Source organism: Balaenoptera physalus, assembly GCF_965194825.1.
Source record: "Balaenoptera physalus genome assembly, chromosome: 6".
In the NCBI taxonomy this organism is placed as follows: domain Eukaryota; kingdom Metazoa; phylum Chordata; class Mammalia; order Artiodactyla; family Balaenopteridae; genus Balaenoptera; species Balaenoptera physalus.
The window spans coordinates 82,884,171-82,899,878 of NC_138885.1; the positions used below are offsets into that span (position 1 = coordinate 82,884,171).

The following is a 15,708-nucleotide window of genomic DNA, read 5'->3' on the forward strand; positions in this document are numbered from 1 at the left end:
AGACACGGGGTGCTGCAATTCTAAGGAGGTTTGGATTGGCAATCTTGGGGAAACTGTCATGGTGTGTCCGTGATCATTTAATGAGTATTCAGTCTAAGCTCTCACAACCACAAACGTAGAACTGAGGGACCCAAAGCTGTGGGGATGTGTTGATGGGGCAGGCTGCAGGTAGACGTGCAATCCTATAAAAGGGGCCTATATATGGGGTGGTCTGAGGTTTCATGGACCTGGAGCCAGAAAGCCATGCTCACTGGCCCTTGGAAGGGAATGTTTCCAGCAGAGCACCTGGCAGGTGGGCAGAGGAGGAAGGATAAGGATCAGTGGTTTATCCTAGGCCAGGTACCACCTTTAGAGCCATTTCCCCACCTGCTCTTTATAGAGGGGGCAGCCTGGACACCTGATCAGGAAGCCCACGGCAGACATCCGCACAGCACACGGCAATTGACTCTCACACACGCCATCTCGAGTGGTCCTCACAACAACCCTATGAAGTGCAGGTTAACATGAAACCACTTTATAGTTAAGGAGTTGGTGAGGTAAAATAGCTAGCACGGCTTCCCTGGTGGTGCAGTGGTTGAGAATCTGCCTGCTAATGCAGGGGACACGGGTTCGAGCCGTGGTCTGGGAAGATCCCACATGCCGCGGAGCAACTAGGCCCGTGAGCCACAACTACTGAGCCTGCGCGTCTGGAGCCTGTGCTCCGCAACAAGAGAGGCCGCGATAGTGAGAGGCCCGCGCACCGCGATGAAGAGTGGCCCCCGCTTGCCACAACTAGAGAAAGCCCTCGCACAGAAACGAAGACCCAACACAACCAAAAATAAATAAATAAATTAAAAAAAAAATAGCTAGCACAAGGTCAGCTGCCTGTAAGAGGCAGAGCCGTGGGCAGTGCTATTTCCACCACTGCACCGATGCACGCAGGAGATAAGGGAGAAGTCAACGTTTTCTCAGGAAGCAATATTTTAAATTCCTTCTACCCTTCGTAAGGATTCCGGTGCGAGGTAGCTATGTGATTTCTGAGCAGGTGGGTAAAGTGAGGACAACGACAGCAGCAGCTGGAACAGAGAGGAAAGGATGAGACGCTGTTTGCAAACCCGCAAAGATCTCCCTTATAGGAATCTCAGCAAGTGGCGGGCTGGGATGAGATAAAGGGGCAGCAGGGGTCAAAGAGGAGGGCCAACCAGGGCAGCCTCTCCAAGGGAAAGTTTCATGACTACAGAGGCAGCACAGCACAGCGGCCAAGAGCATGGATATGGGAGCCAGACTGTTATGGTTTGAATCATCTTAGCTCCACCACTCTGTGCCTCAGTTTCCCTAGCCAAAATAAGTATGACACTAACGGTATCTACTTCATAGCCTTTTGCAAGAGCTACATAAATCAATGCCAGTGAAGCTCTTAGACAGTGCCCGATATATAGTAAATGCCACACGAGGATTTGTCAAGTAAGTTCTTATCAGGCTGTGAACTCCTGCTTCAGGTGCTCACAGATAAGCGATAAGCGACAGCTACTATTTGAAATTCGAAAATGAGGTTATAACGTCCTAGTTTCCTGTTCTCCCTAAAGTTTGGTTCCTTCAATCCCTGGCCCCATTAATTTATGAAGCCCATTTTATCATCAGATCTTCCCCCACTCTTTCCTGACTTTCCTTTCGTCACCCCTACTGCCTAGCCAAGCCCCTGATTCCCCAGGCTCCTCTTTCTGAGTCCACTTCATGTATTGTGTGACTTCTCAATTGTTCCTGTGGCACGTAAAATAGCATTCAAGTCTATGGTTTGTTTTAAATGTACCTAGGAGTCATATTAAAATTCTGTCAACAGGGGGAGCTCAAAGAATAGCTTAAGATAAAATTATCCAGCTCCAGCAAACTCGGAAAAAAAAGAAAAGGAAGAAATAAAATCACTCTGGTATAACCATATGATTTTGTTATTAATCAGAAAATGAGAGGAAATAAATTCAAAGAGAGATAAGTAGGCTGTTGTTTTTCTATAGTAGAAGATGATTTACTTAGATTTCTGTCTCTAGAGAAATCCAAGTAAAGATTTTGATTTTACGTTCACAAAGATGACAAGGTACTAAAGAGTTCAGGGATTTAGATTTAGATTTATTCCCATTTGATTTGTTTTCCTTAAGAAGAGTTTAGAAGCATTGTGCTCAGTCTATTCAGACTTAGTAAATACTATTCAGGGAGGTCACTGCATGAAATACTGTTTGCAACTCTGGCCAAAATTCCAGGGATAATCATGAAATGGGCTTTTATTTATAATGAGCTAATGTTCCAACTAGGAAGTTTGGAAAACCTGTATGGATTTCTATAAGGTGAGAAGAATAACTCCTACTTGTTTGGTTCACTAGAATATCCTTAAACTCAAAAGCTTTGCTCCTGTGATATCTGGGCTGAGAAACCTGTCTGATGCTCTGCCCTAAGCCAAGGTTCTACCCTGGGAGGAAAGCTTAGCTCATCCTCGGTGAGGCTGTGATATTTGGCAAAAGATCTTTAAGATACGATTAAGGGAATGAAGAATTCTTGGAAGGGAAAATGTAGAGCATAAAACCTGTTGTGATGGATCTTTGTGGCTTTGTGGAGTGGGCTAGATTGACTGCAGTTGAAGGCTGGATTTATAAAGTGCTTTTTTTCTTCCAAATAATTCAAAGGGATTTCGCATAGGAGCTGTGACTATAAAGCCAGGAGATTGGATCCATACCAACCGTACTAGAAACAAGCCTCATTGCTTTATAACTGCATCGTGCAGGTGGTCTTACGTATGCAGTTTCTCTGAGCAGGGAGCACTGGGAATTACTACTCTGATCTCTTAGAGGAAAAAAAATGCAATATTTTTCCATCAGATCATTTGCCAAGGATCACATTTTTGGTCACTGTCAGAATGGACTCAAACCCAGGTTTTCTAATTCCAAATATGTAGGGCATAAACATATGCCTTAGTTATCTAGGTCAACTAAATAGCTGATTCCCAAAGCCACTTCCAATCCAGGATTTGACCACTCTATTATTTATTGACTCAAACTCGAACACTTGGGCTGCACCAGTTTGTTCTTTTAATCGATTCATCCAGTGAAATGCCAGCTTTAATATAAGAGCAAGGTAATTGATACCATAAAGTAATAGAACTGTTTTTCACTTGTGATTTTCGCATACTGTGTCATGATGTTCAAGACTTACCTCTTATCTTAGAAAATGAGTGATTTTAAGATATTTTATAATAATGGACTGACTAAAGAAATTACAGCAATATAATGCAACCACTTTAAATCATGTTCTCCAAGAGTATTTAAGTTTATGGAAAGCTGTTCATCTCACATTGCTATGTGATAAAAAAAAGCAGGTTATGAAACAATGTGTATATATACTTTCAAAGTATAAAAGTCTAGATAAAAGATAAAAGTCTAGAATGATGTGAACCAAAATATTAATAGTCATTTTCTTAGGAGGGTGTTATATGCATTTTCTATTTTAGTAACAAAATTTCTTATACTGTCTGCAATTTATTGAGCTATACATGTATAATTAGAGAAACATAAATTTGACTTTATATAAAAATATAAAGGGCAGTTTAAGAGCTTTGTAAAAATAAGACATTATAGGATTATTTCCTAGAAAGATTCTTTTGGAGAAAATATTTCCTACCTCATTTCCTTTGTTTCCAGCACTAGACTTCATTTCCTTTGGTTGCTTTGTAAAAGAAAACAACAGTGTTTAGATGGAGAAGCATTATCAGCTAAATATCAAGTTGGGGTTTTCTTGGCCCATAATTTTGACTTCTAGAACAGTAACCGAGATGTTTTCTAACTCACTGAAACCTGATGTGACATAGCTGCCCGGATTCAACAGAAAGGAGCTTCCTGTTTCATCTCAAGGTATGCCACTTTAGAAACTTTGGTTGAGATAAGGGAGCAAGCTGGCATAAGACTGTGTTTTTCAGTCACATTTTGGAAAAAGGACATCATGCTGGGATGTTTTAGAGTCTATTCAGCACTCCTTTGTACCTGACAAGTATCATCTGAGCTCAGCTGTGATGATTCTCAAAGCCTACGAAATCAAGTCTAACACACAGGCCTGGGGAAATAGACAATGGGGCAGTGTGCCACATGGCACAGTGAGCTACTAAATGCCATGAGAGCAGGAGACACAAAACTGTTCATGACACAGATTACTTAATGGGAAAAAAAAAGGACAGAAAACAAATTACTGTGTACAATCTGATCCCACTTAACAAAAAGAATATCTATATATGAATGAAAATGTAAAAATAAGTATGTAATGTCAAGGTGTTGGGATCATAGGTGGTTTTTAATTTTTTCTCTGATTTTCTATATTTACTTTTGTATTAAAAAGTGATTAAAGTATTATGTAAAAGATAATATACGTGAAAATGCTTAGCAACTCGAAAAGCACCATGAAAACTAAGGTTTTGTTATTTTATGTATTATCTCTGCTGGAATAGAGACCCATCACTTTTTGGTTTGTTCCTTGTCCTTCCTTTTCCAAGTGACTCTTTTGGGAGACAGAAGGTCCTCTTACCGCTTCACTTATTAGCAAACATTGGCCATTATTGAAAGCGCCTTGAAAATAGGAATTGAACTTAAGCAAAAAGAGTTCTAGTTATAAGGATGTATATGTCATCACTCCTCATTACATTTTATTGATTTAGCAGTGTCATATAGAGGGATTCAGTTACAAAGAAATGTACTCTTCAGTACTGAAGACCAAACAAAAACAAAATAAAAAATGAAAACCAGCATAAATTTATGTATGCAGATATCTTTCTGTTACCATAAATTTTATCTTTTAGGAAGTAGACCTTTAGAGACTGCTTCAGTGGTGCCCCAACATTCAGGTGAGGTACCTCCCAAATGCTGATAAACCAGATGAGCAACATTTTTGGCAAGACAAGCAGCAGGGTCTTTGGGAATCTAAGAACTATGCAAAGAATTAGAAAGAAAGCAGGAAGAGAACTCTAGGTTAAGAGGAAGTGGTAAAAGCAAGAAGTAACAGGATGAGGCTGGGTCAGAAGCTTTCTAGAAATGCCAAGGCAAACTGTGCAACTCACACCCAGAAACATCATATTTCCTCAGGCTAATCCTCCTAAAATGAAAGGGCCTTTAGCCAGACATGTCATTACTGGTATCATTTGGGAGATTTAAAAAATGAAACCAGGAATGCCTATCAACTGTAAGACAGATTATCTCTGTAATTATTACCAAAATATTTTAACTAATTAAGACATATACTTAGGTACAACATCACCATTGTTAAGAACTCACACCTTCAGAGTTAAGGTTCAGTGTTCTTTTTACCAGTTAAAATTCTTCAATGATGGCATGTTTTATTTCTCAGTATGGCCCTTAATTCGCATAAGAAACACTAAAGAACAAAACACATTAAATTATAAGGCCTATTAGCTTAAATGTGTCTAATTTGGAGGGGGAAAAAAGCTTGTGTAATTTTACTGCCAGACTCACCAAATGCCGAAATTCTACAGAGAGACTCCCACTGGAAGATTCTTCAATGGACATGGCTTTGACGTGAGTTCCACAAAGCACAAATCTTCGATTGCTAGAGAGAAAATCTTGGCTGTTTACATGGTCTCAGGTAAAATATATTTATGAGAACAGCCAAAAATTCTAAAGTAAATGTCTTACCTTAGAGTTGAAACATTCCTATAAAACCAAGAAGATTCTTTAAAATGAGTTATTTAATAGATCTAATAACAACTTTTCTATGACACTTTAGAGGATAGTATATAAAATTTCATTTCAAGTCTTTATAGTAAAATTTTTAAAGTAAGTCTTCCTCGGAGTTCTGTTAAATGTTTGAACTTCAAAGTCAAATATTTGAAGTACATTGATATGTAATGTTAGAGAAGTAAATTTAAAAGTTTTAAATTATTCTATAAAATAAGGACAGTTCTTTTTTAAAAGTCTTACATTTTCATGTTTCAAAATGAAATTAGAAACTTACTTGTCAATTGATGCTTTCACCTTTACCTGATAGTTTAGTTCTGGTAATTTTATCAGTAGTCTGGAAAGACACATAAAGAATTAAAGATAAAAATTTTAATGGCTAAAAGCCTTTTTATATTTAAAGATTTAAATATATTTACAGCAAATACATATAAATCAAACTCACATTATTTCCAGTCATATGTTAGTGTGTTTTTTGTTTTTTTTTTTTGTTTTTTTTTTTTATAAATTTATTTATTTATTTATTTATTTTTGGCTGTGTTGGGTCTTCGTTTCTGTACGAGGGCTTTCTCTAGTTGTGGCGAGCGGGGGCCACTCTTCATCGCTGTGCGCGGGCCTCTCACTATCGTGTCCTCTCTTGTTGCGGAGCACAGGCTCCAGATGCGCAGGCTCAGTAGTTGTGGCTCACGGGCCCAGTTGCTCCGTGGCATGTGGGATCTTCCCAGACCAGGGCTCGAACCCGTGTCCCCTGCATTGGCAGGCAGATTCTCAACCACTGAGCCACCAGGGAAGCCCCTGTTAGTGTGTTTTTAAAATGTCCAATTCCTCTTTACTTTGCCATGTTACTAATATTGACATCAGCCACTTAATATAATACATACCTGGAAAGTGTTTCCATATTGCTTCAGTTGATGTGTGTTGGATAACACATTGGCTAGGTCAGAAAAATAGCTATATATTTTGGCTAAAGCCCAAATTTGGGTTAAATGTATAAAAAAAAAAATTTTGCAAGTCTATTAATGTGGCTCCATTTTATTCTCATATTATAAAAAATTTGTAAGCTTAGTAAGACTAAATGTTTTGATAACTGTTTTATGGTAAAATACTGAGAAAGACTAGGACTCTGGTAGAGTAAGGAAAATTCCACTTCAAATGCATTTGCAGTCTTTAAAGATACTATATTTAAGTAACAGCAAAAATGTTCATAACTAAAAAAGACCTAACTTCAAACAAACAAATGATCAAAGGTCAGAATAACAATTCCTTTAATTCCTTCTTGTTCAGCCCTCCTTCACTCCTTAGCTTTTCCCAACTCTTCCGAGCTGTACCCTCTGACATACCCTCTCTGCAGGTTCAGTTCAGTTTCAGAGATGTTCATTCAGTCACTCACTCACTCATTCATTTATGCACTCATCCCAAACCTTGTTCATTCACTCAGCATGTATTGAACTCCTCATATAGACCCAGTACAGCCCCAGGCACTGGAAAACTGGCATAGTGAAGATTAGGGAAGGAGCAGAGTAGACATGGCTATACATCAAAAGAAGAAGTCTAGCCAAAGAGCTGGAATATAGAGAATGGTAATAAGCAACTGAATGGCATTAGAGAAATACAATCATAGATAACAGACAGCCCAAACAAAACAAAAATAATGTAGCAAAGGTTCCTTAAAAATCCTGCCAGGATTGGTTTCAGAGCTTGGGATATAATAAGTGTACAGCTGTTGGTAGTGAGGGGTGAGGAGGTCATATGAAGTAAGACAAGATGTTTTTCCCTTCTGCATTCCTCTCTATCCTATTTCAGGAAGGATCTCATTCACTGTAGGATGCTGATGACAAAAGGGAGTCCCATGTCACCCCCTTCCTTTGAAACAGGAGGATGGAATGCTATGGTAGAGAGGGGTTTTAGGGAAAATCTTGAATACTAAGTAAAGGATCATCTATCAAGACAGTGGAGAACAGTGTACAGAGAAGAAGGATGGGGACCGAACAGTTAGATGAAAGAGGAAGGCAGAACACCTAAGCCAGGGACTAATGGTCTATGCCTCTGGTAATCAGTTCAAACACCACACAATTCAGGGACCTCTTCCACTCAGAACCCTTTGCTGAGCAGTCCCTACTCATCTTCCCCTTCGTCCCACAGAGCATCTTAGACTGAACATATCATCTATGGGGGTGTCTCAAGGAAAAGTAGCATATATACCACCCTTCTACCCTATTTCCTTTTAGTGTTACAATTCTCTGGGCTATATAGAGATGTGGGGATGAGGAAGGAACACCTTCTGAAAATCATAAAATTTTAAAAAGGAACCTGGTCTCTGCCTTTTGTTTTTGTTTCTTAAAGTCTTGGTGCAAATTCACACAAAGGAAATGATTAAGAATTTCAAGAAGGGTTTCTGAAATGCAAACGAAAGACAAATGCCTTCCTTTTAAAAATGAAGTTCCTAGGTGATAGATGTCAACTAAACTTATTGTAGTAATCATTTTGCAACTTATGTATGTCAAGTCATTATGCTTAAACTTATACAGTGTTGTACGTCAATTATATCTCAATAAAATGAAACTAAACTTAAAATGGAGTTCCAATAGTGATCTGTGATCAGGGATGCCATCATGGGATCCTAAATCACCATCTATCATGGCATCACCACCTCTAGTACTAGTCTGGAATTTCAGCTTTCCAGAGGTGACCTAGTGATTAGAAATGTAAAGCTTTGGGAGTCAGAGATTGAGGCATGATGAAAATCTTTGAAAGTCTGAAGTCAAACTCATTATTTTAAGAGTGTCGTTAGGGAAAGCTGTATGCTTTAGTTTGCTCATGCAAATGAAAAGGATCAGATACACAGGTAAAGCGGTAACAACATAATCATTTCTCTTTAAATCAGGTACATAATAAGGATGTACTGAAAATCGTGGTGTTGAGATTTTTCATGGACAATCCAGTAAGCTAGTTGCTGGGTGATCACAGGTGAAGAATGTTCCACTATATTTCCTGGATAGGATAGTCAAACCCTTCCATAATCTGTCTCCAATCTATCTACTCAATTCTCTCTCTCCCTGCTCCCCATGCTTACAAAACAGACCCAGGAAGTCATTATTTCTATAGTCTCACTCTCCACGCCCCTGCTCTTCCCTCAAGGTCCTTCCTCAGTGACCACAAGGCATTCTCCAGGCTCCCCAGTTTTCTCTCAAGCCAGCCTTTTGAGCAATTAATCCCATGTTGTCCGATATTGTGATTTCATACTTTCACGCTAATAACTCTCATGTCCTCATCTTCATTGTTCTACTCTTTACAAGCAGGGCTCTCACCTTAACATTTCTGTGGGTATTTACCATAGCTGAGTGCTGGGCATGCAGGAGGTGCTCAGTAGAGAATAGTTGAATGAAAGGCACAATGAGAGAAACTAGCCTTAATCACAGAGTGGCTATGGCATCATAAATACGAAATGAGAGAATGCGTTCTGCCTACCTTAGCTTTACAGTAAACTGAATGAGAGTTTTGAGTACCATCGGCCTCTGAGGGTGGGTTGGCATGCATGGCTGTCGTTCAACCACAAACGAGCTGCGTTCAAAGGAAATAAAGCACGTCATTTGAAAACACTGGAAACACTGACAGGCTGAAAACCACAGAGTAACAGGATGCTGTCCTCTTATAAAATCCAAACTTTCTACACTTAGAAGACATTCAAACCCTTGTTAAGCTCAAATCTTTCCAAGACTTCTCATAAATAAATACCAGGAGATGGGAAATACCTAAAGATTGTCCCTAAGTAACAACAGTAAAGAGTTCTTAATTGTTACAATTGGGTCAAGAATAAAAGCCCCAGTCTATTTTTATCATACTAAACATCAAGTAGAAAGTTAATTTCATGCCATTTTTGAGCTAGACATTAGGATTTCTGGTACATACTAGTATTTTTTTTTTCCTTTAGATGAGCTTATAAACATAAACATGTTCTCCACCCTTCATTTCTTGGATATGTACTTGAGAAGAAATCCTTGAAATTGTCTCTTCTAAAAGAGGAAAAATGAACTTTGGGTGGGTGATGTGGTGGCTCATGAGAAACCGAGTTAGGTGGTGGGAGAAGTGTTGATGAATAAATAGTGAAGAGTAGAAATGTTTCTGGAACTGCCTGGAGCTTTATTCACTGCACCCTGAGGCTCCCTGTTTAACACTTCCCTCCCACTCCTTCACCTGAACACCAAAAGCCCAGCCAGGGTGTCCTCCCAACTCCACAGGACTGAGGCTCCCAGGAGGCATTTAAATGGATAACATTTGACTTACTCCTTTTTTTTTTTTTAAATTGAAGTATAGTTGATGTACAATGTTGTTTTGGTTTCAGGTGTATAGCAAAGTGTTGACTTACTTCTTAAAAAGGGTGTAGATCAAGAAGGTGACTCTTTCTAGCAGATGTGCTCTTTGCAGTGGGATGGGATCCCCTTCATATGTCATTTTGGTAGATTGCTCCTCTAATTTCTCCAACTGCCTTCTGAGTTGGAACAGACTTTCTGCCAACAGTGTAAAGCTATCGAACAGCAAATGAAAAACGCAGATAGTTTTCCACTTAACAATCCACCATTTTAACTATTAACCATATTTAGCAAATATTACTAAATAATTATTAAATTAATTAAATTAGTCACTTAATTACATTAAAGGTTAGTGACAGTTTTTATTTTAATGTTTATTTTCCTAACCCAGCTTTTTGCTAAAATGCATGATAGATGTTAACTGTTTTCAATGTTTTAAACTTTTTACCTTCAGTTATAGACAAGAAATCGTTCAGGAAATTTTGTCAACATCTGGAACTAAATCCCTTTTAATTATCCTTTTTAAAAAGTCTGTTAAACACATATATTTTAAAAATATTGCACTCACTAAAGGGCAAAGAGAACAAATTTAAAACTTTAAAAATACATGATACGAAGAATGTTATGTGTAAGAATACTGAAGAAAAAAACAGTATGACCCCCCCCCCCCCATATATATTTTTTACAGGTCCTAAGTATTAGCCAAAAAATTATCAGTGGATCTTCCTGGAGAAAGGTATCTGCTTAGAGTTTTACCTTGGATCTTACCTTAGAAACAGAGGTGGCAGCTTGGGCTGGAAGTCTGGGAAAGAGGGAGATTGAAAGGCACACAGAAGGGGCCTCCAACTAAGAGGAGGCAGAAGTCTCATGAGACTTGCTAAGTCCATGTGCCCTGACTGCAGCTCTTTCTTCTGAAAGTTATTCCCCACATAACAATGTAGAAAGAACTGCGAACCCCCTACTGAATTTGGTATGAGCACCATTATCTGCTATGCTCCCTTTGTTGTTTATCTTGTTTTCACAACAACAGAGCACAGTGAGGTTAGAGAATCAAAGTATCTCCCCAAGGAAAATCAATAAATTTAAAAAGAGCCCAGTTACTTTTCTTGAGAAGCAGGCCTGGCGGTGCAGACCTTTCAGTGCAAGTGTGCCCAGTTACTGTGCTTTTTCATTGTATTGGATTGTACCCTTGGGAAGCAATTTTAGATTTCAACTGAAAATTTTCCTTCTTTTTCATTATATTTTCTAATTGTTCTTTCACTCACATAGTTTTCTTTTACACTGATGAAGGGGAAAACCAAAAAACATTTTTTTTAATACAAAGGATAATAGCTGTACATAATTGCATGTATGCATGTGTACACAGGCAGGGGATGCCATGTTGTGTTAGCCATTTGAGATTTTTTCATTTAAATACAAAAATAAATCACTTTGTTGAAAACACAGAACTAATGTTTAACTCTGACACCTTAAGATACACATTTTAAGAATGAGATATAGTGTTTGAAGCCAGTGCTTCTCATGCCCTTCAAGAAAGTGTATTTATTGCTGATTTGAAAAAGTTCATTTGAGTCTTTTAAGATTGATATATTAGATGAGAAAATAAGCAATTCTTATGCATTCTATAGATTTCTATAGATGCTTTATTTTTCTCCCCAAAGGAATGGAAATTAAGAACACTCAGACAATTACATCCATTTGTTTTCAACGGTAGAGTTCCAGCTGCTAATAAGCCATCAATAAGCTGAATGAATTGACATTTGGGTCTAAGCCTGCATTCTCTGGCTAAGCGACATTGTTGTGTACTTCCTGTGGTTTTCACTAGAAACTCAATTCAGTTCGTTTTACCAGTTTTGGAGCTGGTCGAGCCCGTTGTGGAGTGGACCTCCGATGCAGGCGACTTGCTGCCTCCTCTTCCAGTCTTGCAGCTCCTCCACCAGGGTGCTGTTCATTAACAAGTCCGTCTCATTCACTATTTGTGTCATCTTACTGAGGGCTTCCTGAAGACAAAAGTGACTACTGAGAAGAGTCTTATGACACACAACCAAAGCTACTCATAATTTAACCTATAAAATAATTTGTCTGACCTGAGAGATAAAGCCTTGGTTAAAATTTTGACCAAATATTTTACCAAATACTACCTTCTATCTGCCATAGCACTGCCTTTTCAAATAATTATTGCAATTCAATAATGTCATGAGAAAGAAGCACGACCACAGTTAACATTCTCATAATAGCACATAATATTCTCATAATATCATTTACTATAAGTAGGTTGAATTTGTAACTCCTGTGACAATATTGAATCCCGTAGTCATAAAAGCCATATATCTGCTTCTTAAAAAGCCATTTATAAATTGAATTTATATTCTTATAAATATGTTTATGCATTTATTTTTAAATGTACTGACTAGAATTTAAGCCTTTCTGTGTTAGTTTTTAGTACCACTTTATCTGGGTTTGGGGAAGCATAGTGGGAAAATATAACTTTCAAAGGCCTAGGGATTAGAAGATGTGAATTTCTACCCTGGCTTTGCCACAGCTATGTGAATTTGGACAAGCCATTTAACTTTGTTGGGACTTGATCTTCTCATCTATACAGTCAGGTGAATGGACTGAATTATTTCTAAGATTCCTCCTCTCCTTAAAATCTTATTTAAAGTAGAATAAGATGGCATGCATAAAATGTATAGCATAGATTTATTATGCATAAAAGCATTAAGTTTATCTTGGGTTAAATATTTACATGTTTAAAATCTGATATATAACTGTTTAAGTTTATAATTAATTTAGGGTGAAAATAAATTTTACATTTATTTGTGCTTACACAAATTCCTGCACAAAAAGATGAAGCCAAACTTTTAGAAATAAACTATTGATTTCAGTGACTGGTTAAATTTCAATTGCATCTATTTTCAAGGAGAGGTAGAATTGAGAGATATTTCTCCTCTTTTAAAATATTTTATTGAGCCAGAAAATTTTCTTCCTCTCCTGGGGAAGAGGTTAGATTGAACATGTTCAGGTCTCAATGGACTCTCCTGAAATCTACAAAATTATTTAGCACAATGTCATTTTTCAGAATAGAAACTGGGACACTTATTTCTGCAACAAAGTTTTAGTAGTTGTCAAGTAATATTTTAATTATACATGTGCAGTAGAACCCATTCCAGCATATTAAGTATAGCAACTAAAACAGTCATGTCTGAAATAGTGGCAAATAAAAACTGGGTAAAATGTTCACCTTGAAATTAATGGTAGCTACAGTACATGTACCACATAAGCAGGATAAATAGACTCTAGGAGGGTTCTGCTTTGTAAACTTAGGTGAAGAAGCATGGCAAACAGTATGATACTCTTCCTAGAAACACTGCCTTTTATTCATTCAGCATAAATGGAACTGATAAAATCAAAGAGCTTAATTTCAGAGCTTAATCTAGTAGGACTAGATGTAGAAAAAGAAGAAAAATAGGCAAAAGACCAAATTAAAGTTCTTCACTAGCCTTTCTTTTGAAGTCCAGGCTGTTCAGCATTTCCTGCAGAGTCAAAACTTCCTGATTCATTAGGGCGCTGTTCTTGTCACCCTGATCTGTGAAGGAAAAGAGATCAGACTTAGAGTCCTCTCCAAGGCGAAGCTCTCTGTCCTGAAAGCCAAAGCCAGCTGTAACCTGCCATCCTAAGATCCCATGATGCAAGAGCCTAAATGGGGCCATTAGTGATGAGTTTAGAAGTAAATCCCTGGCTGCCAGGAAGGATTACATCCAAGCACGCCAGAGATGAGCTCTCAATCTTACAGACCTTGAGAGAACACCATTCTTCACACAATGGTCCTTTTGGGGGCAGGGAGAGAGGAGATATACATGTTTTTATAACGGATTCTTTTTTTTAAATTATTTATTTATTTATTTATTTATTATATTTATTTTTGGCTGTGTTGGGTCTTCGTTTCTGTGCGAGGGCTTTCTCTAGTTGCGGCAAGCAGGGGCCACTCTTCATCGCGGTGCGCGGGCCTCTCACTATCGCGGCCTCTCTTGTTGAGGAGCACAGGCTCCAGACGCGCAGGCTCAGTAGTTGTGGCTCACGGGTCTAGTTGCTCCGCGGCATGTGGGATCTTCCCAGACCTGGGCTCGAACCTGTGTCCCCCGCATTGGCAGGCAGACTCCCAAGCACTGCGCCACCAGGGAAGCCCCTATAACGGATTCTTTATTAGATCATCGCTACATTAATAATGACCTTGGTTGGTTGGGATGTGTAAGAAAGAAAAGGGGCCCTTCTCTGTGCCTATGATTAAATCATATTTGACCCCTCCTGATGCCTTTACTCAATCTCCTGGAAGAGTTGCCGTTTTATAGTACATAGTCTCATTAACTAATAAAGACTAAATCCTTTGCTTTCTCTTTTTCTTTGCAAAACAGGCTAGCCTCACAGTAAAACCAGAAGAAGTGGGAAAGAGTTGCAAATTAAGAAAAATCTCTGACTGAACAAAACCCAAAATGATTTATCCCCTTAAATGACAGATGTACAATAAACATCGTATTATTTAATTTGAACTTTATTAGTATATAGTAAGTGACTGCTTATACCAACCGCTCATCTCTATAATAAATGAAGTTTTGGAATGCTGATCTGAATTGTGTTATTGCGAAAAGAGGCCCCTGAACAACACTGTGGCAAAGTCCTCGACAAAATAGCACTGATCTCCAAGAAGTCATTTCTGGTTGTATTAATTCACAAATTCACGAATTCCTAGATCCCATATGTAGCAAAATCCTGCTGATATGGCATTTTATCATTTCAAAACTTCATTAGCTAATACTTTCCAGTCTTCACCAGCAAAGATATAACTTGTTTCCCATGTATCTTTCATTTCCCTTAAAACATTTCCTTTCACTTATAATCAACAAAATATTTGCTGATTTAGTAATAATCATTTTTATTCTTCATAATGCTTATGAAGCACTGTAAGATACTGAAGTAACTCTAATTGTAATATATTAAGTTCAAAATAACTTTACCGTTTTAATGTAAACAGTATATTTTAATGTATATTCTATTTCATAAAATTCATAGTTCACATATGAAATTTAGGCTGAGGCTGCTTTCAATGAATTGTAATGCTTGATTAAATGTGCAGTTGTTCTAAACCTTTTAAGAATCATGGACCCCTTTGATAAGCTGATGAAACCTGTGTTTGTGTCATTTCTTCCAAAGGAAAAAACATTGTACATACAATTATGAACATATTTAATAACACTTCATGGGAGTCAAGACATCCTGAAGGTGCCAGAAGAACATGTCACATCTCACCTATGCCAGGAAAAACTAATATCCTCTCTTTTAAATCTTAGATGGAAAGTTAATATAGAATTTGATCACAATCATCCATAGTACTTCCTTCCAGATAAATTTTAAGCTAACGTTTCAGTAGTTAAGGATGATTCTGTAAATCATCTGTAAAAAGAATCTATAGCTAATGTGTTTTTCAAAATTATTTTAGAATTACAAAAAAGTTACAAAAATAGTACAGAGTTCCCATATATCCTTCATCCAGCTTCTTCTAATGTCTTAGATAAGCATAGTACAATGTTCAAAGCCAGAAGATTAACACTGGTACAATCCTATTAACTAATCTAGAACTAATGAGAATTTCTCCAATTGTCCCACTAAATGCAACACACTTTAAATGTTATTACTTGTAA

The 15,708-nt window shown here is 37.8% G+C and overlaps 1 protein-coding gene across 8 annotated transcripts in view; it reads right to left on the bottom strand.

Moving 5' to 3' along the window:
- The window catches only part of STAT4 (signal transducer and activator of transcription 4), a 99,728-nt gene that overhangs the window by 18,514 nt on the left and 65,506 nt on the right, over positions 1 to 15,708 (bottom strand). For 3 of the 8 annotated variants that reach the window (XM_082467070.1, XM_082467066.1, XM_082467073.1), the window contains 8 exons: positions 13,513 to 13,598; positions 11,861 to 12,012; positions 10,069 to 10,227; positions 9,171 to 9,263; positions 5,980 to 6,039; positions 5,661 to 5,678; positions 5,481 to 5,574; positions 3,646 to 3,690 (listed from right to left, as the gene is read on the bottom strand). In XM_082467070.1, the coding sequence (XP_082323196.1) occupies positions 3,646 to 3,690; positions 5,481 to 5,574; positions 5,661 to 5,678; positions 5,980 to 6,039; positions 9,171 to 9,263; positions 10,069 to 10,227; positions 11,861 to 12,012; positions 13,513 to 13,598 (707 nt within the window). Of the gene's footprint in view, positions 1 to 3,645; positions 3,691 to 5,480; positions 5,593 to 5,660; positions 5,679 to 5,979; positions 6,040 to 9,170; positions 9,264 to 10,068; positions 10,228 to 11,860; positions 12,013 to 13,508; positions 13,599 to 15,708 lie in introns of all 8 variants that reach the window. The other 5 variants (XM_082467071.1, XM_082467067.1, XM_082467072.1 and 2 more) reach the window with 3 other exon arrangements.